This window comes from Nomascus leucogenys, chromosome 17 (assembly GCF_006542625.1).
Source record: "Nomascus leucogenys isolate Asia chromosome 17, Asia_NLE_v1, whole genome shotgun sequence".
Taxonomy (NCBI): Eukaryota; Metazoa; Chordata; class Mammalia; order Primates; family Hylobatidae; genus Nomascus; species Nomascus leucogenys.
This window is the reverse complement of record NC_044397.1, coordinates 92,050,495-92,076,179: the sequence shown is the minus strand read 5'-3', so window position 1 is coordinate 92,076,179 and position 25,685 is coordinate 92,050,495. Positions and strand designations below refer to the sequence as shown.

Sequence of the window (25,685 nt, the reverse complement as noted above, 5' to 3'; positions counted from 1 at the left end):
AGGCCGGGCACGATCCTCCTGCCTCGGCCTCCCAAAGTGCTGGGATTACAAGCTTGAGCCACCGTGCCTGGCCTGACACTAGCAGTCTTTAGCCACAAATGGGACCAATTCTTTCACTGTGTCTCTGCCCCTCAGCCAGTTTCAAGCGCCCGGTAGTGATCCTGGGACCCGTCGCCGACATTGCTATGCAGAAGTTGACTGCTGAGATGCCTGACCAGTTTGAAATTGCAGGTGAGAAGCCAGATCCCCTGGAAACCTCATTGGTGAATCGTTTCACAACTGTTTTTTTGTGGCGGGTCGGGGGAGAGTTAGAATAATGATGGCAAATATGAAGCAGATGAGCCACCAGTGCCCCCTCCCATACCCAAGCCAGACATCCTCAATCCATCTTGGCACTGTGTGTCTGGGTAGAACCTCCAAATCCTTCTTAACACAGTTCATCAGGTAGCCATTGCCAGTTGAGGCAAAGTGCCACCTGTTATTTGTTTAGGAGAAGTTTATTGATCTTCTGAGACAGCAGTGAACAGGACAGGCAAGGTCCCTGGAGAAGACTCCAAATTAACAACTGTAGAAACAATTGGCCGGGCGCGGTGGCTCATGCCTGTAATCCCAGCACTTTGGGAGGCCGAGGCGGGAGGATCACGAGGTCAGGAGATGGAGACCATCCTGGCTAACATGGTGAAACCCCATCTCTACTAACATTACAAAAAATTAGCCAGGTGTGGTGGCGGGCGCCTGTAGTCCCAGCTACTCGGGAGGCTGAGGCAGGAGAATTGCTTGAACCCGTGAGGCAGAGGTTGCAGTGAGCCGAGATCATGCCACTGCACTCCAGCCTGACGACGGAGTAAGACTCCGTCTCAAAAAAAAAAAAAAAAAAAAAAAAAAAAGAAACAATTAAGATAGACTAGAAGGCCGGGTGCAGTGGTCAGGAGTTCAAGAGTTCAAGACCAGCCTGGCCAACATGGTGAAACCCTGTCTCTACTAAAAACACAAAAAATTAGCTGGACATGGTGGCGCACGCCTGTAATCCCAGCTACTCAGGAAGCTGAGGCATGAGAATCGCTTGATCCCAGGAGGCGGAGGGTGCAGTGAGCCGAGATCACGCCACTGTACTCCAGCCTGGGTGACAGAGGGAGACCCTGTCTCAAAACAAAAAACAAAAAATAGTTAAGATTGCAAATTTTGGCTGGGTGTGGTAGCTCACATCTAAAATCTCAGCACTTTTTGGGAGGCCAAGGAGTGAGGATGACTTGAGCCTAGGAGTTTGAGACCAGCCTGGGCAACATAGCAAAATCACGTTTCTATAAAAGAAAACAGAATTTTTTTAATCAAAAAAAGATGCAAATTTTATGTCTTTTTTTTTTTTTTTTTTTTTTGAGTCGGAGTCTTGCTCTGTTGCCCAGGCTGGAGTACAGTGGCAGGATCTCGGCTCACTGCAACCTCTGCCTCCTGGGTTCAAGTGATCCTCTTGCCTTAGCCGCCCTAGTAGCTGGGATTACAGGCACGCGCCACCATGCCCGGCTAATTTTTGTATTTTTACGGGAGACGGGTTTTGCCGTTTGGCCAGGCTGGTCTCAAACTTCTGACCTCAGGTGATCCACCCACCTCAGCCTCCCAAAGTGCTAGGATTACAGGCATGGGCCACCGTGCCCAGCCAATTTTATGTCTTTAACCACAAAAACAAAAAGAGGGGATGAGGTCGTCTCCCTCCTTGAACCCCTCCATGCCAGGCTGTGTCTCCTTCCTGAAACTTCACACAATCCAGGAGGGCTTCCTGGAGGAAGCAATGCTCCTCTCAGGTCCTAGAAGACAAATAGGGGCAAGAGTGGAGCTTCCTGTGGGGTCGTAGCCTGAGCAGAGCCCTGGAGTTGGGACTGAGTCTGGGAGAGCCAGGGGCTGCAGCTCAGGCTCAGCAGCAGGCCTCTGACCCTGCGACCTTGAGCAAGTGGCCTTTCGTCTCTGAGCCTCAGTTTCTCCACCTGCCACATAGGCCAGTACCAGCCACCGACTCCTCAGGAGGAGGTGAGGGCTGAGGTCAGGAGGGGATGTGAGTGCAGTGCCTGGCACTTGGCCAATAGGAGTTGCTGCTGCTGTTAGGATTTCTCTCCACGGTAATGGGGAGCCATGGTGGCTTCTTGAGCAGGGGAGGGGCAGGTAGGCATGAATTTGAGGGGATGGGGGCTGCCCTCCTGAAGCTGCTGGTCCTCTCTCCTCTCCACAGAGACTGTGTCCAGGACCGACAGCCCCTCCAAGATCATCAAACTGGACACTGTGCGGGTGATTGCAGAAAAAGTAAGCCGGGTCCTGCTACGGGTCCCATTTCATGGATGGGGGAAACGGAGGCCTGGGCATCCAACTGGTTGTTCTGACCTGTTCTCAGCCCACACCCCACAAGTGCAGTCTCCCATGGAGCCCCTTTTGGAGGCTTTGTGAGGCAGGAGGCCCGAGACAGACAAGGGCTTCTCAGAGTCAAACAGCAGCCGGCCCTGGGCAGAGGCAGAGAGACTCAAGTTCGGGCTTTGATGCCCAAGATGCTGTGACCTGGACTACCACCATCCCCATCCCCAACATGCTAGCCTGTGGATGTGAGAGGCTGGGGTCCACTCAGACCTCAGACTCTTCATCTTTCCATCTTTCTTTCTCTGTCTGCCAAGATGCTGTGGCCTGGGCTGTTACCACCCCCATCCCCAACATGCTAGCCTGTGGATGTGAGAGGCTGGGGTTCACTCTGACCTCAGACTCTTCATCTTTCCATCTTTCTCTCTCTGTTTACCCTGCTGCAATCCCCCTCACCCCAACCTCCGTGGGCCTGTCCCAGGACAAGCATGCGCTCCTGGATGTGACCCCCTCCGCCATCGAGCGCCTCAACTACGTGCAGTACTACCCCATCGTGGCCTTCTTCATCCCCGAGAGCCGGCCGGCCCTCAAGGCACTGCGCCAGTGGCTGGCGCCTGCCTCCCGCCGCAGCACCCGCCGCCTCTACGCACAAGCCCAGAAGCTGCGGAAGCACAGCAGCCACCTCTTCACAGGTGGGGCGGTGGGTATCCCAGGGTAGGCGGGTGGGCCCCGGCCTGAGTCTCCTGCGCACACTGATGTCCCCTCCCTGCAGCCACCATCCCTCTGAATGGCACGAGTGACACCTGGTACCAGGAGCTCAAGGCCATCATTCGAGAGCAGCAGACGCGGCCCATCTGGACGGCGGAAGATCAGGTACTGCCGTGGTGCGGGTGGGTCGGGGGGCGGGGGGCCCCACAGACCCTGTGCAGGCCCAGCTGGGGTTTGAGACCTCTGTCGGGAGTTAGGGCTTGGTCAGGGATCAGGATTGTGGCCGCAGTCAAGATGGGACATGAGACAAGGGTGTTGGACTGGAACTTGGGTGAGATGAGATTGGAGGAGCTGTTTTTTTTGTTGTTGTTGTTTGATTTGAGATGGAGTCTCATGTCACCCAGGCTGGAGTGCAGTGGTGTGATCTAGGCTTGCTGCAACCTCCGCCTCCCGGGTTCAAGCGATTCTCCTGCCTCAGTCTCCCGAGTAGCTGGGACTACAGGCATGCGCCACCACGCCCAGCTAATTTGTGTATTTTTAGCAGAGACAAGGTTTCACCATGTTGGCCAGGCTGGGCTCGAACTCCTGACCTCAGGTGATCTGCCTGCCTCAGCCTCCCAAAGTGCTGGGATTACAGGCCTGAGCCACCACGCCCGGCCTGGAGGAGCTGTTTTGAGAATGGAGTCACTGGGGCACCACAGCTCACGCCCGTAGTCCCAGCTACTCAGGAGGCTGAGGCAGGAGAATCACTTGAACCCAGGATGCAGAGGTTGCAGTGAGCAGAGATTGCGCCACAGCACTCCAGCCTGGCAACAGAGACTCATTCTCATAAGAGAGAGGGAGACAGAGGGAGAGAATGGAGTCTTCTCTTGGGGCTGGAGTCAAGGTTTGGGGCTCAGCTTGGATTTGGGGGCTGAGCCTCTCAGGTGAAGGTTCAACGGATACAACCCATCCTGGAATCAACAGTGAAGCCTCCGCTGAGGCTCCAGGCTCCAGGCTCCTCGCCTTGATTTGGGACTGGAGTTTGAAGGTGGGGGATGTCGTGGGTGGCGGCTGGGGTCCTGGCCGGGGCCAGCCGCAACATCCACACCCACCCCACAGCTGGATGGCTCCTTGGAGGACAGCCTAGACCTCCCTCACCGCGGCCTGGCCGACAGCTCCGCTGACCTCAGCTGCGACAGCCGTGTTAACAGCGACTACGAGACGGACGGCGAAGGCGGCGCGTACACGGATGGCGAGGGCTACACAGATGGCGAGGGGGGACCCTACACGGATGTGGATGATGAGCCCCCGGCTCCAGCCCTGGCCCGGTCCTCGGAGCCCGTGCAGGCAGATGAGCCCCAGAGCCCAAGGGATCGTGGGAGAATCTCGGCTCATCAGGGGGCCCAGGTGCGTCGGACATGGGGGGCAGTCCTGGGAAGGGTCTCCGGAGGGGATGCCAGCACAGAGCAGACGCACACTAGGAGGCTGTTTTCTACCAAGACGTCAACGAACACGGCTACCCTGCTCAGACTGGTTTCTGGGACTCAGACCTGGGGTAGCTAAGACCCACGTGGCACTGAGCAACTTGAAGCTTTTCTTTTTTTTTTTTTTTTTTTGAGACGCAGTCTCACTCTGTTGCCCAGGCTGGAGTGCAATGGCACAATCTTGGCTCACTGCAACCTCCACCTCCCGGGTTCAAGTGATTCTCCTGCCTCAGCGTCCTGAGTAGTTGGGATTACAGGCACGCGCCACCATGCCCAGCTAATTTTTGTATTTTTAGTAGAGATGGGGTTTCGCCCTGTTTGTCAGGCTGGTCTTGAACTCCTGACCTCGTGATCCACCTGCCTTGGCCTCCCAAAGTGCTGGGATTACAGGCATGAGCCACTGCGCCCAGCATTTTTTTTTTTTTTTTTGAGATGGAGTTTCGCTTTTGTTGCCCAGGCTGGAGTGCGATGGTGTGATCTCGGCTCACTGCAACCTCCACCTCCCGGGTTCAAGTGATTCTCCTGTCTCAGCCTCCTGAGTAGCTGGGATTACAGGCATGCGCCACCACACCCGGCTAATTTTGTATTTTTAGTACAGACAGGGTTTCTCCATATTGGTCAGGCTGGTCTCGAACTCCCGCCTCGGGCTCCCAAAGTGCTGGGATTACAGGTGTGAGCCACTGCACCCGGCCTAATTTTTTTTTTTTTTTTTTTTTTTGAGTTAGAGTCTCACTCTGTCACCCAGGCTGGAGTGCAGTGGCACGATCTCGGCTCACTGCAACCTTGGCCTCCTGTGTTCAAGCGTTTCTCCTGCCTCAGACTCCCAGGTAGCTGGGATTACAGGCAAGCACCATGCCCAGCTAAATTTTTTTTTTTTTAAGGTATTCGTAGTAGAGACAGGGTTTCACCTTGTTGGCCAGGCTGGTCTCCGATTCCTGACCTCAGGTGATCCACGTCGGCCTCTCAGAGTGTTGGAATTATAGGCGTGAGCCACCGCACCTGGCCTCCAGCCAACATTTTAACCTCTCTGTGCACCTGTTTCCTCATCTAGGACACAGGGTGGATGGTATCAGACTTGGCGGCATAGGGCGGTGGTGAGCACTCAATGTGCTCAGCCCAAGTCTTGGCACATGGTAGTTGCGTGTCTTTTTGAACTTGACCTAACCTATCTATGTATTTTATTTTTTAAATTTTAGAGATAGGGTCTTGCCGTGCTGCCCAGGCTGGAGTGCAGTGGTACAATCATAGTTCATTGCAGCCTCCAACTCCTGAGCTAAAGGGAGCCTCTCATCTCAGCCTCCAGAGTAGCTGGGACCACAGGTGTGCACCACCACCCACGCCCAGCTAATTTTTTTTCATTTTTTGCAGAGATGTGGTCTTGCTATGTTGCCCAGGCTGGTCTGTAACTCCTGGGCTCAAGTGATCCTCTTGCCTTGGCATTTCAAAGTGCTGGGAGTACAGGCGTGAACCACAGCACCCAGCTGCAGTTGGGTGTTTAACAGTAACAAATGTGTACATAGCTCTTAGTGTATATGCCTCGGCATCTTCTTCTACGCCCTCTCTGGGTCAATGTAAAAATCTATGAATCGATGACCTCTCTGATTAGAATGATTTTCCTGGGGTTGTGCAGTACCCAACCTGCTCAACTGTCCATGGCAGACTGCATATAGAGCAGTCACTATAGTAAGTCCTTTACGTACATGAACTCATGGCAGTGGCCCTATGAGGACTTGCACAGATGAGAAACCCAATTCCCCTTTTGCTGACAGGCTAGGAGGGCTTAGCTAAGGCCTTCCCCTATCCCAGCCTCAGTTTTCTCATTTAGATTTGGGGATAACCTGCAGACTTGTCACGGGGTTAGCAAGTGGGCAGCATGGCTCCGGCCAAGGTGGCGGATGGGATGGAGGTGGTTATTGATCTCGACTTACCATGCTCTGGGGGGAGTTTTGAAGCTCTTCTCTCCCTCTCCTCCAAGGTGGACAGCCGCCACCCCCAAGGTCAGTGGCGACAGGACAGCATGCGGTAAGAACCCCATATTCCGGATTGGGGGCCCTCAACCCTTCCCTTGGGACTCAGACTCTGGGGTTAATAAAGAGATCTAGATTCAAGCTATGCCTTCATGGTGCCCCTAGCCTAGTGGGGAAGACAGAGCCTGCCAGAGCCTCTCTAAGCCCCATATAATCAGGGTCAAGGGAGTAGGAATACACTTCCTGGGAAGCCTAGGAAGGCTTCTTGAAGGGCAAGACATTGCAGCTGGGGCTTTGAGGGATGCATAGGAGTTTGTTAACAAGGCCCTACCCGTGAATGCCCAGATGTGCTTATCTCTGCCCACACCCACTGTGCCTAGCACAGCCAGCCTCAATTTATGGTGAGAAAGCTCACACCCTCTCCACCTACAGCATCTATTCTATTTCCTGATCCCCAGAACCTATGAACGGGAAGCCCTGAAGAAAAAGTTTACACGAGTCCGCGATGCGGAGTCCTCCGATGAAGACGGCTACGACTGGGGTCCAGCCACTGACCTGTGACCTCTCCCAGGCTGCCAGCTGGTCTGTCCTCCTTCTCCCTCCTTGGGGCTGTTTCCCGTACAGAACCCACAACCTCGCCTCCCTCCGCCTGGTCTTTAATAAACAGAGTATTTTCACAGCACTGGCTTCTAGTGGCTTCCGGGAAGGACAAGAAGCCCCGGGCTCACTTTCCTCATCCTGTAGACCCTGATCTGAGACTTTGCTGACTGCATAAGCTTTTACTGTTTTTATAGTAGGAAATCATACAGGACCAAGAACCAACCGCTGGTGTCCTCTGGGGCCACGGAGGCAAAGGCACGGTGGCAGGCAAGGGACGGGGTGGTCACAGGTACACGGGCTGCTCTTGGCCTGTAAGGAGGCGGTATGTGGCAGCTGGCATCGTCTTGATATGCACCTGGGGAGCGGAGGCAGAACGGGGGCTCAGGGCAGGCCTGGGCTCATGGGGGACGTGGGGGCGCCCCTGGCCACCACCCACCACCCGCACACCTCGCCGTAGGCCTCGGTGAGCAGCTCAATGATGCGGGCGTGTGGCGTGGCCACCACACTCTGCCCATTGATCTCAATGATGCGGTGGCCCACGCGGATGCCCCCGCGTTCGGCGATGCCACCACGGAGGAGGCTGCAGATCTGGGGGAGAGAAAAGGGGCATGGGAAAGAGGTGGGGGCTGCTCGGGCCATGCTTAGGGCCGCCCTACCCCCACCCTGGGCTAGGGGCGGGGGCCTCACGATGCCGTCCTCCACGCAGAAGCCCAGCTGCTCGCGGGCATGGGGCCGGTGGATGATGGCGGTGGTGACGGGCGGGCAGTGGACGATGCTGAGTGTCACCGACGTCTGCGACTTCGTCTCCTGTGGGGCGGGGGCCGTTGGCCTCACTCAGCTGCCAGACAGCCTGGCAGGCTGTAGCCCCCTCTGGGCCTCAGTTTACCCTCTCATAAACCAGAGACCTGGAGTCCAGGGGCTCAATTCTGGAAGACCCCTCAGATGTGGTGGAGAACAGACTCGGGCCCGGTGGGCAAGGGGTCGAAGCTGTCTGACCTGAGCCATATCGCTTCCTTATGGCCAAAAGCCAAGCCGACAGCCGGGCTCTCCAGGCAGGCTGCAAACGTCTGTAAGAGGCTGCATGGACTGTGGCCTCATCCCTCCGGGGGGGGCAGGTCCCTCCCTATCTCTGGGCCTCAGTTTCCCCATCTGAGCAACAAAGGTTGAGACTCAAAAACATGGCACGCAGTGGCTCACACCTGTAATCCCAGCACTGCGGGAGGCCAGGGCAGGTGGATCACTTGAGGCCAGGAGTTCAAGACCAGCCTGGCCAACATAGTGAGACTCCATCTTTACAAAAAGTAAAACAATAAACTGGGCGTGGTGGTGCACACCTGTGGTCCCAGCTACTCGGGAGGCTGAGGCAGGAGATTTGCTTGAGCCCAGGAGGTCAAGGCTGCAATGAGCCAGGTGCACCACTGCACTCCAGCCTGGGCAAGAGAGTGAGACCTTGTCTCAAACAAACAAACCCCCCTCCCCACCCCCAGAAATCAACTGTCTCTTGTTAGAGGGAGAGCGGCCCAGCCCTGGAGCTGGGACACCTGCATTTCCATCCTGGGTCTGGTACTAGGGGGGTGCCCTGGACAAGTGGCCTCCCTTCTCCAGGCCTCAGTTTCCCCAAGGGCACACCAGGGGGCTTAAAAGTTCGACTGTCCCTCCTGGCTGGGCTGGAGAGACCTGGCCAAGGAGGAGACCTCTCTGGGACTCAGCTCCCCTTCCTGGGAGTGTGGGGGCCCCGCCACCCCGGGAAACTCACGCGGACGGCGGCCTGGCACGCAGCCAGGGGCAGCCCCACCAGGCTGGTCCCGTTGATGGCAGTCAGGCGGTCCCCGATGCTCAGGGCCCCCGAGCGCTCGGCGGGTCCCCCGTGCAGCAGGTTGGCGATGACGGCTGTGGGCAGCAGGGAGCCCCAGCCCGACTCCACCAGGGCCACGCCCAGGCCCTCCCCTCGCCGCTTCTCGAGGTGCACCTGGGACACAGAGGGCGTTCGAAGGCTGCTGGGCAGGGCCTGGTGCAGGTGCGCAGGTGTGGGGGGCACGAGGTGGGGGCTGCCCAGCACCTCACTCACCTCCCGGCAGTTGTCACTGTTGGAGAAGTGGTCCAGGTCCCCGTTGTGGAGATGGCCGGCGCCTGGGCTCGAGTGTGCGCCCACCTGACTGGGGTCAATACCACTTTCCTGTAGGAACTGGCTGTAGGCGGCGGCAAAGGCCTGGCCGATGGCCTGGGCGATGAGCTGGGCCTGCGGGGAGGGGCAGCGCATCCCTGGGGTGTCCCACCCACCTCCTTCAGGTCCCCAAAGTCCCCAGGGTCTTCAGAGCTGAGCCCTCCTGTGGTGAGAGTCCCAGGACTCTCCTGCCCTGGGGCTTTGGGGGAGGTGGAGAGACAGCCCTATCTTGGGGAATCTACGGGGAGAAGGAAGGGGAGGGGAAGCCCTGGGCTGGGGGGATGACGACAGAGGCAGCTCCCTGCGCATGGGCTGTGGGAAAAGCTACCAGAGACCCAGCCGCGGGGTCTGGGGCCTGATGGGTGGCAGGCGCAGCCCAGGAGCGGACAAGGTTTCAGGGAGTCGGCCGAGACTCTTGGAGGCTTATGGGAGGCTGGGCACGGTGGCTCATGCCTGTAATGGCAGCACTTTGGGAGGCTGAGGTGGGTGGATCGCTTGAGCCCAGGAGTTTGAGACCCTGTGTTCACCTGGGCAACAGAGCGAGACCCTGCCTCTATAAAAAATACAAAAATTAGCCAGGCATGGTGATACCCCCGTGCTCCCAGCTACTAGGGAGGCTGAAGCGGGAGGATTGCTTGAGCCTGGAGGGTTGAGGCCGAAGTGAACTATGATCGCGCCACTGCACTCCAGCCTGGGTGACAGAAGGAGACCTTGTCCCAAAAAAAGAACTAAAAAATAAGCTATGGGAGGGAGGTTAAATGCATGGCCCAGTGAGGGAGGCAACAGTTGCAGTGAGGAGAGCGTCAGGAGGGTGGCCCCGCGCCCTGGCTGCTCACGTCCTCCGCATAGAACACGTGGCAGAGCATCTTGTAGAGGCGGCGGCCATGGTCCTGGGGTGCCGGCCTCCGTGCCAGCCGCCGCCGTGCCATCAGCACCAGCACGCAGCCGATGTCAGCTATGTAGGAGATGGTATGCAGGGCGTGGTCCATCATGGCCTCCTGGGGGCGGGAGAGGCAGCCTGGATGGGCTGGGGGGCCTCACCAGGCTCGATCACCCCGCCCGCATCCCTGGGGTGGGTCCCTGCCCCGTACCTGGGAGTCCGCTGTCAAGACCTTGATCCTCTTGGTGGAGACGAACAGGTCCACCTCTGTCATGGGCTGGGTCTCCCCATCGGGGGCCTGTGGGCGGCGGCGTGGGAGGTGGAGGCCCCGACAGACCCAGCCTGCAGCCCACCCGCCTGCCCGCCCGCCCCCAGCCGCCCCCTCACCTTGACTCGGTCCACGGCCTCCCGGGCCTGGGCCATGCGTGTGCTGGTGGGCGAGTTCCGTTCCGACAGCAGCTGGGTGGAGCCCAGGTACCTGGCCCCAAATACGACACCGTCCAGGAGGTCTTCATGGTCACAGGGACCAGGCACTGAGGGCGACAGCGGAGAGGGTCGGCCCTCAGGGGCCCACTCCCACAGGCTCTGCCCCAGGGCTGCGCTCTCCGAGATGGCTGGGAGACAGTGTTCCAGCTGGTGGCTTAGCACTCTCCAGCCAGGAAGCACAGCCCACTGTTCTAGAACCATCCAAGCAGCCTGGCCTTCACAGGTCTAGAACCTTCTGTCCATCCCTCAAGGATTCGCAGGCGGGAAAGCCAGTGAGTCCAGGCCACGGCTGGATTCAAAGCCAGATCCATCACCCACAGATACCTTCACCCCATGTCCCCAGAATTCCATGATCAGGCCAGAACCAGACAGTCCCACTCCTGTATTTTTATTTTTTTTTTGAGACATAGTCTCGCTCTGTCGCCCAGGCTGGAGCTCGGTGGTGTGGTCTCAGCTCACTGCAACATCTGCCTGCTTGGTTCAAATGATTCTCCTGCCTCAGTCTCATGAGTAGCTGGGATTAGAGGCGCTCACCAACATGCCTGGCGAATTCTTGTATTTTTAGTAGAGACGGGGTTTTGCCATGTTGGCCAGGCTGGTCTCAAACTCCTGACCTCAAGTGATCCACCCGCCTCGGCCTCCTAAAGTGCTGGGATGACAGGCGTGAGCCACCACGCCCCACCCCCCACTCCAATTTCTAAACCTCCACAACATTCTAGAACCACAGTGGACCCCTGCTTCTTGGTTCTGGAATTCCCTCAATCAATCTAGAACTGGCCAGCTCTGCCCACTGTTCTAGAACTCTCTCCAGTCAGCCCAGAATAGCAGTCAGCTCTGTTCCTGGGTTGTAGAAGTGCCCAGAATAGAGACAGAACTGGCTGCCTGTCTAAAATTCCCATACTGTCCAGAACCCCAGTTGGTTCTGACCCTTGATTCCAGAACTCTCTGACAGGTCTCCTAACAATTCTGTCAGGAGTTTTAGAAACATATTATCACTCTAGAATCAGACTTCTCTGCTCCGTGATTCCAGAACATCTTAATCACAATCGCGTCAGGCAGCTCTTCCTGTGGTTCCAGACTCTCCTTCAGTAGTTCACAGCTTTGGCTCCACCAGGGATTCTAAGAATTACCTGACCAGTCAAGGAACAAACAATTCTGTTCCAGGAGAATTCTGCAACAGTTCTAGAATACTCCCACCCCAGCTCAGAACTACATAAAGCTTTACTCCTGGCTGGGTGCGGTGACTCACGTCTGTAATCCCAGCACTTTGGGAGGCTGAGGGGGATGGATCACCTGAGGACCTGCCTGGCCAACATGGCGAAACCCCATCTCTACTAAAAATACAAAAATTAGCTGGGCGTGGTGGTGCATGCCTGTAATCCCAGCTACTTGAAAGCTGAGGCGGGAGAATTACTTGAACCCAGGAGGTGGAGGTTGCAGTGAGCCGAGAGAGATCGCGCCACTGCACACCAGCCTGGGCGACAGAGCAAGATTCCGTCTCCAAAAACAAAAAGGAAAAAAAAAAGCTTTACTCCCATGGTTCTAGAATTCCCTGAGCTACCCAGAGCCAGACAGTCTGCCAGTGGCCCTAGAATATTCTAACCAGTAAGTACGGCTCTTTGGTTTAGAACCACAGGCGTAGGGCCCAGTTCTGGACATCCCTAAGTGAAATTCACCCTCCACCACAGTCGGTTCTGTCCACTGTCCTTCAAGATCTAAGCATTCTGGAACAAGAGCGCCACTCTGGGGTTCTAAAGAGATACGCCACTCACTGCGGTAGCCACCAGGCACATGTGTCTATCACAGACTTGAAAAGTTGCTCGACTGAATAGAGATGTAAAAGAAAATACACACTAGATATTGAAGACTGAGTATGAAAAAAAGTAATTTAAGGCCAGGCATGGTGGTTCACGCCTGTAATCCCCGCACTTTGGGAGGCAGAGGCGGGTGGATCACCTGAGGTCAGGAGTTTGAGACCAGCCTGGCCAACATGGTGAAACCCTATCTCTACTAAAAATACCAAAATTAGCTGGGCATGGTGGCAGGCGCCTGTAATCCCAGCTACTCGGGAGGCTAAGGAAGGAGAATCACTTGAACCCGGGAGGCAGAGGTTGCAGTGAGCCAAGATCGCGCCACTGCACTGCAGCCTGGGCAACAGGGTGAGACCGTGTCTCAAAAAAATAAAGAAGTAAATTAAAAATATTGATTATATGTTGAAATAATATTTTAAATGTTAGCTTAATTAAAATGTTATTAAAGTTAATTTCTTAGCCAGGTATGGTGGCGTACACCTATAGTTCCAGCTACTCAGGAGGCTGAGGTGACAGCATTGCTTGAACCTGGGAGGCGGAGGTTGCGGTGAGCTGAGATCGTGCCACTGCACTGCAGCCTGGGCAACAGCGCGAGACTCCCTCTCAGTTTAAAAAAAAAAAAAAAAAAAAGTTATTTCACCGGTTTTTAATTTTTTTTTTTTTTTTTTGAGACAGAGTCTTGCTCTGTCGCCCAGGCTAGAGTGCAATGGCGCCATCTAGGCTCACTGCAAGCTCCACCTCCTGGGTTCACACCATTCTCCTGCCTCAGCCTCCCGAGTAGCTGGGACTACAGGCGCCCACCACCAAGCCCGGCTAATTTTTTGTATTTTTTTAGTACAGATGGGGTTTCACCATGTTAGCCAGGATGGTCTTGATCTCCTGACCTTGTGATCCGCCCACCTCAGCCTCCCAAAGGGCTGGGATTACAGGTGTGATCCATCACACCTGGGCTGTTTTTAATTTTTTAATGTGGATAACAACAAAATTTTAAATCACATATGGCTCACGTTATATTTCTATTGTAGTTCCATCTAGAACTTTCTGATTACACTATAATTGAACAGCTCTGCCCAGGGTTCTAGAATTCTCCAGTCTGAGTAGAACCAGGTGGCTCTGTTCACCAATTCTGAGCATTCTCATCGGCCCAGATTCCTTTACCCTAGAAACACAGACAAAATGCCAAGCCGTGGAACTCCCTAGGTGTCACAGCTCTGCTCGATTCTAGAACCTTCTTAGAGCTATAGGTCCAAACCAGTTCTTCCCTCTACAACCACAGAACTGGTTTTTTTCCTTTTTTTTGAGACATGGTCTCACTGTGTCACCCAGGCTGGAGTGCAGTGGCACAATCTTAGTTCACTACAGCCTCAAGTGATCCTCCCACCTCAGCCTCCCAAGGCTGGGATTACAGACCCATGCCACGTGCCTGGCTAATTTTGGGGGGAGGGGGTGGGTGGAGACTTTATTTTTGTAGAGACACGGTTTTGCTGTGTGGCCCAGGCTGGTCTTGAACTCCTGGGCTCAAACGATCCTCCCACATCAGCCTCCCAAAGTGTTGGGATTACAGATGTGAGCCACCCTTCCTGGCCAGAACTTACTATCTCACCTATATCCTTAGGAAAGTGTAGAACACAGGCTGGCCGCAGTGGCTCACACCTGTAATCTGAGCATTTTGGGAGGCCGAGGCAGGTGGATCACAAGGTCAGGAGTTTGAGACCAGCCTGACCAAGATGGTGAAACCCCATCTCTACTAAAAATACAAAAATTAGCTGGGCACGGTGGCGGACGCCTGTAATCTCAGCTACTCAGGAGGCTGAAGCAGGAGAATCACTTGAACCCGAGCGGCAGAGGTTGAAGTGAGCTGAGATTGCACCACTGAAAAAAAAAAGTCTAGAAGATTCCAGAGGGCCAGAAATTGTTCTTCCCATAATTTTAGGGCAGGGATTGGCAAACATTTTCTGTAAAGGGCCAAAGAGTAAATATTTTCAGCCTTGTAGGTCACAAGGTCTCTGCCGCAGCTACTCACCTCTGCCATTCTAACAGCAGAGCAGCCATGGACAACACATGAATAACGAAGCATGATGTGTACCAACAAAACTTTATTTATGTACATTGAAATTTTTTTTGTTTTTTTTTTTTGTTTTTTTTTGTTTTTGAGACGGAGTCTCACTCTATTGCCCAGGCTGGAGTGCAATGGCGTGATCTCAGCTCACCGCAACCTCTGCCTCCCGGGTTCATGTGATTCTCCTGCCTCAGCCTCCTGAGTAGCTGAGATTACAGGCGTGCACCACCATGCCTGGCTAATTTTTGTATTTTTAGTAGAGATGGAGTTTCACCAATGTTGGCCAGGCTGGTCTCGAACTCCTGACCTTGTGATCTGCCCACCTCGGCCTCCCAAAGTGCTGAGATTATAGGCATGAGCCACCGCACCCAGCTTATGCACACTGAAATTTGAATTGCATCTTTTTATTTTTGAGACAGAGTCTCGCTCTGTTGCCTAGAATGTAGTGCAGTGGCGTGATCTCAGCTCACCGCAGTCTCGACCTCCTGGGCTCAAGAACTTCTCCCACCTCAACCTCCTGAGTAGCTGTGACTACAGGCATGCACCGCCACGCCTGGCTAACTTTAAACATTTTTTGTAGAGATGGGGTCTTGCTACGTTGCCCAGGCTGGTCTCCAACTCCTGGGCTCAAGCGATCCTCCCACCTCAGCCTCCCAAAGAGCTGGGATTACAGGTGTGAGCCACCATATCCAGCCTAGCATATCATTTTCACATGTCAAGAAATAGTATTCTAGCTGGGCGCGGTGGCTCACACTTGTAATCCCAGCACTTTGGGAGGCCGAGGCGGGCGGATCACGAGGTCAGGAGATCGAGACCATGGTGAAACCCCGTCTCTACTAAAAATACAAAAAATTAGCCGGGCGTGGTGGCGGGCGCCTGTAGTCCCAGCTACTCGGAGAGGCTGAAGCAGGAGAACGGCGTGAACCTGGGAGGCGGAGCTTGCAGTGAGCCGAGATTGCGCCACTGCACTCCAGCCTGGGCGACAGAGCGAGACTCTGTCTCAAAAAAAAAAAAAAAAAAAGAAATAGTATTCTTTGGCCAGGTGCGGTGGCTCACGCTTGTAATCCCAGCACTTTGGGAGGCCAAGGCGGGCGGATCACAAGGTCAGGAGTTCGAGACCAATCTGGCCAACACAGTGAAACCCCATCTTTACTAAAAGTACAAAAATTAGCTGGGCGTGGTGGCGGGCACCTGTAATCCTAGCTACTTGGGAGGCTGAGGCAGGAGAATTGCTTGAACCTGGGAGGCGGAGGTTGCAGTGAGCCAGGATCACGCCACTGCACTCCAAGCCTGGGTGACAGACTGTCTCAAAAAAAAAAAAAAAAAAGAAAGAAAGAAAGAAATAGTATTCTTCTTTCAATGAAAAAAAAAAAAAAAAACAATTAAAAATGCAAAGGTCACCTGGCACCTGGACACAGTGGCTCACGCCTGTAATCCCAGCACTCTGGGAGGCCGAGGCAGGCAGATCGCTTGAGCTCAGGAGTTTGAAACCAGCTTGGGCAACATGGTGAAACCCCATCTCTACCCAAATAAATAAAAAATAAAATTAGCTGGGCGTGGTGGCATGCACCTGTAGTCTCAGCTATTTGGGAAACTGAGGTGGGAGGATGGCTTGAACCTGGGAGATGGAGGTTGCAGTAAGCTGAGATCGAGCCACTGCACTCCAGCCTGGATAACAGAAGTCATCAAAAAAAGTAAAAAAAAAAAACCCCAAAACGCAAAAATCATCTTTAACTCGAGACCTACGTGAGCAGGCAGTGAGTTGGGTCTGGCCCGATGATGATGATTTGCCAAGCCCGGTTCTAGAACCGAGTGCTGCCAATGGCCGGAGCTGCCCCACAGTCCCCTTCTCACTCTACCCCGTTCTCAACGCTGGCTCTCCTCTCCCTGGCCAGCCGGGATCTGCTCGAAACCACCCTCAGAGCCTCCCGAGAACCTCATCCTTACTGGCAAGCTGTTGCCAGGCTGGGGAGCCTGATTCTGGCTGTCTAGGGGCCTTCAGTGCCTGGGGCTAGGATGGGTGGGACACTCACCCTCCTGGGGGGCAGGGTAGGAAGCCAGGGTCTCGGGGCTCTGGAAGAAGACAGAGGAGGGGCAGGACTGAGTCCCCCTGCTTGGTTCCAGGCAGTCCAGGACACCTGGAGGGCGGGGCGGGCACTACCTGGGCACCAGCGGGTGGCTCTTCAGGTGTGACTAGAGGCACCGTCTCCAGCCAGGGTTCCGGGGAACTGCTTGAGCTCCTGCTGCCCCCTTGCTCAGCAGAGGCCCCCTCCGCCCATTCTGGGGAGTCAGAATCCTCATCTGGGTCCTCAGGGGGCTGCAACAGTCGGGGGGCAGGCTCTAGAGGCTCTTCAGGACCAGTCTGGGAAGGCAGGCATTCCTCGCAGTGCAAGAGGCCCAGCAGGTCATCCCGGCCAGCTTCGGCAGACAGGAGCCCGTGGGCGTCGGCGATGTCCTGGGAGGCCAGGCCGTGGCCTGTGGCGATGTGTAAGGGACAGGGAGATCCAGCTGCGGATGGGCCCACCAGATCGCCCGGCAGAGCTTCAAACTGCTGTACCAGCTCCTGAATGCTTGACTCATCAAGTTCCATCCGACTGAGGCTGCCGGGGCCTCCTGGCACAGGGTCCCACTGGCTGTCAGGGGTGAGGTCCTCAGAGGGCACAAGAATGTCCCTGGGCCCCTCCAAGTCCATGGCTGGAGGCCCCGAAGGGGATCGGGAAATTGTGGGGAAGTCCATGCCTGGACTCCAGGCTTAGGCCGGCATCTTCAGGCAGCTGAAAGGGAGAGAGTCAGCACTGAGGTTTTGCCCGGGTACAGTGGCTCATGCCTGTAATCCCAGAATTTTGGGAGGCCCAGAAGGGCTGACTGAACCCAGGAGTTCAAGATCAGCCTGGGCAACATAGCAAGACCCTCTCTCTACAAAAAATACAAAAAATTAAGGCTGGGCACAGTGGCTCACGCCTGTAATTCCCAGCACTTTGTGAGGCCGAGGCGGGCAGATTACGAGGTCAGGAGTTCGAGACCAGACTGACTAACATGGTGAAATTCCGTCTCTACTAAAAATATAAAAAATTGGCCGGGTGTGGTGGCAGGTGCCTGTAATTCCAGCTACTCAAGAGGCTGAGGCAGGAGAATCACCTGAACCCGGGAGGCGGAGGTTGCAGGGAGCTGAGATTGCGCCATTGCACTCCAGGCTGGGCGACAGATGAGACTCTGTCTCAAAAACAAAACAAAACAAAACAAAAACTAGCAAGGGGTGGTGGTGTAGGCTGTAGTCCCAGCTACCTGGGAGGCTGAGGTGGGAGGATCACCTGAGCCAGGGGAGGCAGAGGCTGCAGTGAGCCTTGATTGTGCCACTGCACTCCAGCCTGGGTGACAGAGTGGGGCCCTGTCTTTAAAAAAAAAAAAAAAAAAAAAAAGAAACCCGAAAAACAAAAAACTTGAGGTTTCCCGGGTGCCTATCCGGTGCTAGGCTCTAGCTGGGTACTGTTCATAAAGGGCACACAATTTAATCCCCCTTAACCCTTGCAAGGAAGTTAGGATTCCCATTTTACAGATGAAGAAACTGAGGCACAGAATGGGGAGGTGTGAAGCAGTGGCTTCCCGAGCCCCTGTGTCATCCCAGACCCCTCTCAACTAATGGAGTCTGTTCAGCCCTGGTTCTGCCAGGTCCTCCTCCCTCGAGACGCGGAACCCAGGCTGGAGACCCAGACCTCACACCCTGACTCTACAGACTGGTCAGAGGCAGGTCCCCAAGACCCCAGACCCAAGACCCCAGTCCCATGACCTCAACCCCCAATACCTCCATCCAGAACTTTAGACCCAGGACCCTGGACTTAATACCAGAGACCCAAGACGCCATAAGGCGGACCCCGGTCTCCAAACCTCCAGTGCTACCCCAAGATCGACTCCAGACTCAGACTCCGACTTCAGGACCCAGCCCCAAGCCCTGACCCTAGTCCGCCCTCAGACCGAAGACCTCAAGCGCCGACTCAGACCGCGCTCTGCACCTCGAGGACACTCACTTCCCAAATCGAGGCCGCCTCAGCCCCGCGCAGCCTCCAGGACCCTGCGCCCCACGGACGGCCCCAACATAGCCCGGGCCGCGCCCCGAGAAGGCGCAGCTCGGGGATTCCCGGTCCCGGCGCCTGCTCCTCTATCCGCGCAGCGCCCTGGCCCACTGAGCATGCGCGGCCTCGCGAGGCCTGCTGGGAAACGTAGTTCTTCCAGCAAGCCTCACCACGCGGGGGCGCTGGGACAACGGCAGGTGTTGGAGCCGGGGTTTGAATCCCAGGCTTCCCGGCCCGCAGACTGCCCTGGCTGGCCCCAGGACCTGTTTCTTCTCCCGCAAAATAGGGTTAATAATCACTGCCTGGCTCTGGGGGCTGTGTTCATTATTCCAAAGGATGGCAGATGGGGAGAAGTGGGATTGGGAAATATTAAAGAAGTGTGAGAGGTGGTTTCCTTGGGACCTTGAGGCACCGGAAGCGTCGTGGAGACCCTGTTGAAGACGGACTTCCGGTTTGGCTCACAGTAGGGAGACGGATTGGTGCACTATGGATTTGGGGTCGGCCTGGGAACTTTACCTCCCTGAGAACTCAGTTTCCTCACTATAAGCTGGGGAAAAAATAGTACCTACCTCCTAATTGTGAGCATTAAATTAGATCAAGCAGGTTAAGGACTTAGCAATAGTAGAGCTGGAAAAGAATATATAAATACATATTATTAATTTATATATTATATATAATACATACTATATATTATATGTATTATATAATATATACTATATGTTATATATAATAATGTTAAAAATATAATGTTATAAAAATTAACAGTGATTAGACTCCAGCCCTACTGGAGTATATTAGACTCATTGTTAATCTTCTTTTTTTAACTTTAAAGCTCTGAATAATTACTCATTGGATGGAATCAGGAACATATAAAGTGTGATATTTTTAGTAAATGTTATGTAATTGAAGAAGGGCAAGAAGTCAATGAAATATCCCTTGAACGCCTCCTCCTGCAGTGACTGCGTATGTCTACAAAAGTCTAAAGAAATCACCATAGATGATGAAGGCTTGGGAGGCTACATTTCCCAGACACCTGCACGGGGCCTACCCCTCCAAGGGGCCTACAACTCCCAAGCACCCTTGGGCCACTGACATCTTCCGGAAACGTGCACGTGCAAGCTGCCCGCAATACGTCATGGCGACCAGACGCCTTTTCGGGGCTACCCAAACGTGGGCCGGCTGGGGGGCCCGGGAGCTCCTAAACCCCGCCACTTCCGGAAGACTCCTGGCCCGGGATTATGCCAAGAAACCAGGTGAGCTGGGTTAAGAGGAACCAAATGGGGACGGCGAGTGCACTGAGGAATTGACAGTGCGCAGGCGGTGGTTGGGGAGGTGGTGCTAGAACTAATGCGCAAGCGCAGAGAGGCGGATGCCAGGCTGTATGCGCAGGCGCAGTTTGAGGGACCCAGCGCCGCTTGGAGCTCGGGCGTCTGGCTCGGAGATACTTTAGCGATTGGACCCAGGGCGCAGGCGCCAGCTTGGGGCGGAGCGGCCTGGGAGGAGGATGTGGGTTACGTGGAGCCCACGCGTTTCACTGCGCAAGCGCGGGTTCGAAGGGATTTGAGGAGAGTCTGGGGAGGTCATGAACTTGGGTTCCAGTTCTGTTTCTCTGCCTGCCTCCAAATCGCTGGGTGACCTTGGCCAAGACGTTACCAAAAATTCAAAGAAATTATGGAGCCCATTTAATTAGCCACTTCAGCAAGAACAAAACAAGGTTATTAAGGTTTAGCTGAATACAGCCTTGCCTGATCTCCTTCGTTGAAAGGGGGAAATTGTCCAGTGTTCTGCCTTAAAGACAGACACATAGCAGACAAAATATAACTTGAATGACTTGGTCATTCCAAGCATCGGTGTTACTTAATGCTGTGTCCAAATCCCACTTAAAGTGATTTTGAGGCCAGGCATGGTGGCTCACACCTTTATTCCCGGCACTTTGGGAGGCCAAGGAGGGAGGATCGACTGCTTGAACCCAGGAGTTTGAGACAGCCTGGGCAACATAGCAGGACCCCGTTTGTATAAAAAAAAAAATTGCCTGGCGCGGTAGCTCACGCCTGTAATCCCAGCACTTTGGGAGGCTGATGCAGGTGGATCACGAGGTCAAGAGTTCAAGATCAGCCTGACCAACATGGTGAAACCCTAGCTCTACTAAAAATACAAAAATGAGCGGGGCGTGGTGGCACATGCCTGTAATCCCAGCTACTCAGGAGGCCGAGTCAGGAGAACTGCTTAAACCCGGGAGGCGGAGCTTGCAGTGAGCCGAGATCACGCCACTGCACTCCAGCCTGGGCGACACAGTGAGACTCTGTCTCAAAAAAAATAAATAAATAAAAATAAGCAGGGCATGGTGGCTCATAACTGTGATCTCAGCTACTCGGGAGGCTGAGGCAGGAGGATCACTTGAGCCTGGGAGGTTGAGGCTGCAGTAAGCCGTGATTGCGCCCCTGCCCTCCAGCCTGGGCTGTCTTTATTTTTATTTTTTTATTTTTTTGAGACAGAGTCTCGCTCTATCGCCCAGGCTGGAGTGCAGTGACGTGATCTCGGCTCACTGCAAGCTCCGCCTCCTGGGTTCACGCCATTCTCATGCCTCAGCCTCCCGAGTAGCTGGGACTACAAGCGCCCACCACCGTGCCTGGCTAATTTTTTGTATTTTTAGTAGAGATGGGGTTTCACTGTGTTAGCCAGGATGGTCTCGATCTCCTGACCTCGTGATCCGCCCACCTCGGCCTCCCAAAGTGCTGGGATTACAGGCGTGAGCTACCGCACCCGGCCGAGCTATTTTTTAATTTTTTAGATTTTTTATTTTTTTGAGATGGAATCTTGCTCTGTAGCCTAGGCTGGAGTGCAGTGGTGCGATCTCGGCTCACTGCAACCTCCGCCTCCCAGGTTCAAGTGATTCTCCTGCCTCAGCCTCCCGAATAGCTGGGATCACAGGCACACGCCACCATGCCCAGCTAATTGTTTTTTGTATTTTTAGTAGAGACAAGTTTTCACCATGTTGGCCAGGCTGGTCTTAAACTCACCTGACCTCAGGTGATTTGCCCACCTCGGCCTCCCAGAGTGCTGGGATTACAGGCATGAGCCACTATGCCCGGCTGAGACCATGTCTTTAAAAAAAAGTTTTGAGTGGCCGGGCATGGTGGCTCACACCTGTAATCCCAACACTTTGGGAGGCCAAGGCGGGCGGATCATGAGGTCAGGAGATCGAGACCATCCTGGCTAACACGGTGAAACCCCGTCTCTACTAAAACTGCAATAAAATTAGTCGGGTGTGGTGGTGGGTGCCTGTAGTCCCAGCTACTGGGGAGGCTGAGGCAGGAGAATGGCTTGAACTCGGGAGGCGGAGCTTGCAGTGAGCTGAGATCGAGCCACTGCACTCTACCTGGGAGACAGAGTGAGACTCCGTCCCCCCCGCCCCAGAAAAAGAAAGTTTTGAGTGTAGCAGAGTCCAGCCAGCGGCAGAGGCCACCTGAGACAGGGGGTTCTGTGAGGGAAGTTTGGCTTCCAGGGCAGGGGCTGGGCTGAAATGACTCTCCCTCTCCTCTCCCCAGTTATGAAGGGGGCCAAATCAGGAAAAGGTGCAGTGGCCAGCGAGGCCCTCAAGGACCCCGACGTATGCACAGATCCTGTCCGGCTCACCACATATGCCATGGGCGTCAACATCTACAAGGAAGGGCAGGATGTACCCCTGAAACCGGATGCTGAGTACCCTGAATGGTGAGTAGGCCAGGCTGTGTCCTCCTGCACTGACTATTCCTTCCTCCACCCCAGGAGGACCCCTTCCCGGAGAGGTTGATCACCACTGCAGCCTGGAGCCTAATAGTCATACCTGCCCATCCTGGCTTCAGGGCAGGGGACTTCAGGGCAGGGGGCTTCAGGACTCTGCGCCTGGGTGGTCCCATCTGTAATGGGGTGATGGGACCCATCCCTCCCTCCGAGGGCTGTGAGGAATTCATGAGATTAGAACGCGTGTCAAGTACCTAAAACGATGCTCTTTTTTCTTAAGCAAATACTTAAAAAAATTTTTTTTCAGGCTGGACTCGGTGGCTCACACCTGTAATCCCAACACTTTGGGAGGCGAGGCGTTTGGATTACCTGAGGTCAGGAGTTCGAGACCAGCCTGGCCAACATGGTGAAACCTCGTCTCTACTAAAAATATAAAAATTAGCCGGGTGTGGTGGTGGATACCTGTAATCCCAGTTACTTGGGAGGCTGAGGCACGAGAATTGCTTGAGCCTGGGAGGCGGAGGTTGCAGTGAGCTGAGATCATGCCACTGTACTCCAGCCTGGGCAACAGAGTAAGACTTGGTCTCAAAAAAAAAAAAAAAAAATTTTTTTTTCTTCTAGATGGAGTCTCGCTCTGTCACCCAGTCTGGAATGTAGTCATGTGGTCTTGGCTCACTGCAACCTCTGCCTCCTGGGTTCAAGCAGTTCTCCTGCCTCAGCCTCCAGAGTAGCTGGGATTACAGGCGCCCACCACCACGCCTGGCTAATTTTTTTCTTTTTTGAGACGGAGTTTTGCTCTTGTCGCCCAGGCTGGAGTGCAGTGGTGTGATCTCGGCTCACTGCAACCTCCGCCTCCCAGGTTCAAAGGATTCTCCTGCCTCAGCCTCCCGAGTAGCTGGGATTACAGGTGCCTGCCATCACACCCAGCTAATTTTTGTATTTTTCGTAGAGACAGGGTTTCACCATGTTTGCCAGGCTAGTCTCGAACTCCTAATAACCTCGTGATCCGCCCACCCTGGCCTCCCAAAGTGCTGGGATTACAGGCGTGAGCCACCATGCCTGGCCTAATTTTGTATTTTTAGTAGAGACAGGGTTTCTCCATGTTGGCCAGGCTGGTCTTGAACTCCTGATCTCAGGTGATCTGCCCACCTCGGCCTCCCAAAGTGCTGGGAGTACAGGCGTGAGCCACCGTGCCCGTCCTGCAAATACTTATTGACCACTGACTGCATGCCAGGCTCTGCTCTAGGCTTGAGGGATACAGAAGGGCTCAAAACAGACACAAGTGCCCACCCTGGCGGAGCTAGCTGGGGAGGCAGACAGGAAGCAGGAAGTCAGGCAGCTGTGGTGGTGACACTTCCGGGAAGGGGGCAGGAGAATGAGGGACAGAGCCAGGGTGTTGGGCTGCTCTAGTTTGAGGTTTGGGGGACACAGAAGCCAAGACGTGAGTGGGTGGAAGGGGCTTGCCTGTGCAAAGGCCCCGGGGCAGGACCCACCTGGTGTGCTGGAGGAACAGTGGGGAGGCCTGTGTGGCTGGAGCAGAGTGAGGAGGGCGAGAGAGGGAGGAGGCAAGGGCAGGGCTGTGGGCTGCAGGAAGGGTTCTGCTGTGGCCCCAAGCTGATCTGAAGGCTGGGGAGGGTCAGGAAGGCTGAGCAAGTGGGGGCAGGTGGCATAATGTGGACAGTGCTGGGAGGCAGGAGAGGGCTTGGCGTGTGCCAGCCTCAGATGTTGTGCCATTGGGATGCGGTTGGCTCCATTGCTGCACGGCCAGGGACCCACCCAGCCCAGGGTCGGGGAGGGACAACCCTGAGATCATCCAGTCAACCAGTGGGCCTGGGACCCAGCGCTGTCACCGCCTCTGCCCGAGGTGCCCAGGACACCAGGGAGCTCAGGGGGTTGCCATGTAGCTCTGATTCCTGCCTGCACCCCCGTCAGGCTGTTCGAGATGAACTTGGGTCCCCCAAAGACCCTGGAGGAGCTGGACCCGGAGAGCCGGGAGTACTGGCGGCTGCTGCGGAAACAGAACATCTGGCGCCATAACCGGCTGAGCAAGAACAAGAAGTTGTAGCGTGGTGGGCCCGGCACCCCGACCCCTGCGCCGGGGCCTTGCCGTTTTCCCAGAGGACGTGGACTTTTGTGAGACAAGAGGCGGCTCCCCAGCCTGGGTTTCCATGTGACCCCACAGTGGGGCTGGACCAGGGCCCTGGAGGCCAATAAAGACCTTTCTGGGTAGACCCTGGTTCCCCTTGGTATTGTCTGGCGTCGGTCTGGCGGGAAGTGGGCACCCCACACCCCGGGGATCTCGGCCTCCACCCCAGCCAGTGGCGGCCTGTCTGCAGGTCCCCTGTGCCTCCGGCCCTTAGTGGGCTTCTCTCCCCAACTCCTGGAACTCCTGACACTGCTCATGAGGCCCCGGCCCCAAATCTCAAGTTGCTGGGTAAGGGGGTTGTCCTAACTAAGCCACTCTTGGTTGCAAGGGACCCAAACCTAACTCAAGCCGCCAGAGTCAGACAAGAGGCTTTATGAGCTTCAAGAACGGAAATGTCCGGGGGCTAGCAGTGTGGCTTCAGATGTGGCTGGATCCAGGTGCTTCAGTATTCAGACCCGAGGCTCTCTCCATCTCTCGGTCCTTGGATCCCCCAGGGGCTGGCACTCATGGGCAGGGTAGCCCCAGGGCTCCTGGCCAACGTCCCCACCAGCACAGCAAGTAGAATCAGAGGGAAGGGACTGCCCCTTCCTTCCTGCCACAGTCACAGCGTGGTCCTCGCTGGCCTATCCCTGGAGCCCAGGGGCTTGGGCCTTCCTTCCCCAACCCCAAGTCCTCTGTCCACTCCACTGGAGCCCAGGTCTCAGCCTCCGCCCCCAGTCCACCCTCTGCAGTCTGCTTTCAGCACCCTGACCCTGACCCACAGCCTGAGCGAGGACTGGCCTCCCTGCAGTCCCGGCTCCTGCCCTGCCTGGCTGTGATGAGGGATCGATGGGGCGGGGTCGCCAGGGCTGGAGTCCACCAGATTGGAGGAGGCTGAGAGCGACACCTAGTTAGGGAGTGACGGGGCCTCTTGGCGGGGGTAGATCATCTCATGGACGCCACATCCTGCAGAACCCCCAAGGGTCATGCCCTCGGCCCCACCCTTGCCACAGCAGCCCCACCCATGCCTAGGTGGGTGCCCTGGGGGATTTGGACTGGGATCTCCCACCCTCCGGCTTCCTCTGTCCACAAGCTGGATGGGCGGGGCGTAGACCGGAGGCTAATTCTGCCCGTCCCAGGGAAACCCTAACCTTCATCCTCTTAGGGGACTCTGGAGTGGAGCGGATTACCGCGCACCTGCTGTCCCCGGTGGCCTCCCTGGGCAGGTGGGGGTGTGAGCGTGCCTTCTCTCGCACTCACTGCAGGTGGAGCCAGCCCTGTTCCCACCC

At 55.3% G+C, this 25,685-nt stretch overlaps 3 protein-coding genes across 7 annotated transcripts in view; 2 read left to right on the top strand and 1 right to left on the bottom strand.

Annotated features, from left to right (window-relative positions):
- TJP3 (tight junction protein 3) overlaps positions 1 to 7,160 on the top strand; it is a 39,043-nt gene extending 31,883 nt beyond the window's left edge. For all 4 annotated transcript variants that reach the window (XM_030796580.1, XM_030796581.1, XM_030796579.1 and 1 more), the window contains 7 exons: positions 136 to 231; positions 2,222 to 2,292; positions 2,819 to 3,029; positions 3,110 to 3,210; positions 4,147 to 4,434; positions 6,487 to 6,533; positions 6,937 to 7,160. In XM_030796580.1, the coding sequence (XP_030652440.1) occupies positions 136 to 231; positions 2,222 to 2,292; positions 2,819 to 3,029; positions 3,110 to 3,210; positions 4,147 to 4,434; positions 6,487 to 6,533; positions 6,937 to 7,039 (917 nt within the window). In that variant the 3' untranslated portion in view covers positions 7,040 to 7,160. The remainder of the gene's footprint in view (positions 1 to 135; positions 232 to 2,221; positions 2,293 to 2,818; positions 3,030 to 3,109; positions 3,211 to 4,146; positions 4,435 to 6,486; positions 6,534 to 6,936) is intronic.
- Positions 7,161 to 7,273: 113 nt separating this feature from the next.
- On the bottom strand, positions 7,274 to 18,667 carry APBA3 (amyloid beta precursor protein binding family A member 3). 2 transcript variants are annotated; one of them, XM_003277021.3, is made up of 11 exons: positions 18,504 to 18,667; positions 16,640 to 17,252; positions 16,512 to 16,551; positions 10,510 to 10,655; positions 10,334 to 10,420; positions 10,079 to 10,240; positions 9,147 to 9,317; positions 8,835 to 9,047; positions 7,766 to 7,885; positions 7,526 to 7,666; positions 7,274 to 7,433 (listed from the first exon to the last, which is right to left on the bottom strand). In XM_003277021.3, the coding sequence occupies exons 2-11, from the start codon at positions 17,213 to 17,215 to the stop codon at positions 7,362 to 7,364; spliced, it is 1,728 nt and encodes a 575-aa protein (XP_003277069.1). In that variant the 5' UTR covers positions 17,216 to 17,252; positions 18,504 to 18,667; the 3' UTR covers positions 7,274 to 7,361. The 2 variants fall into 2 exon arrangements, with proteins under 2 accessions (XP_003277069.1, XP_030652442.1); XM_030796582.1 differs by lacking the exon at positions 10,079 to 10,240.
- A 985-nt stretch (positions 18,668 to 19,652) lies between these two features.
- On the top strand, positions 19,653 to 24,506 carry MRPL54 (mitochondrial ribosomal protein L54). The gene is made up of 3 exons (XM_030795988.1): positions 19,653 to 19,801; positions 22,097 to 22,262; positions 24,204 to 24,506. Exons 1-3 carry the CDS (start codon positions 19,684 to 19,686, stop codon positions 24,334 to 24,336), a joined length of 417 nt encoding a protein of 138 aa, XP_030651848.1. The 5' UTR covers positions 19,653 to 19,683; the 3' UTR covers positions 24,337 to 24,506.
- Positions 24,507 to 25,685: the final 1,179 nt, after the last annotated feature.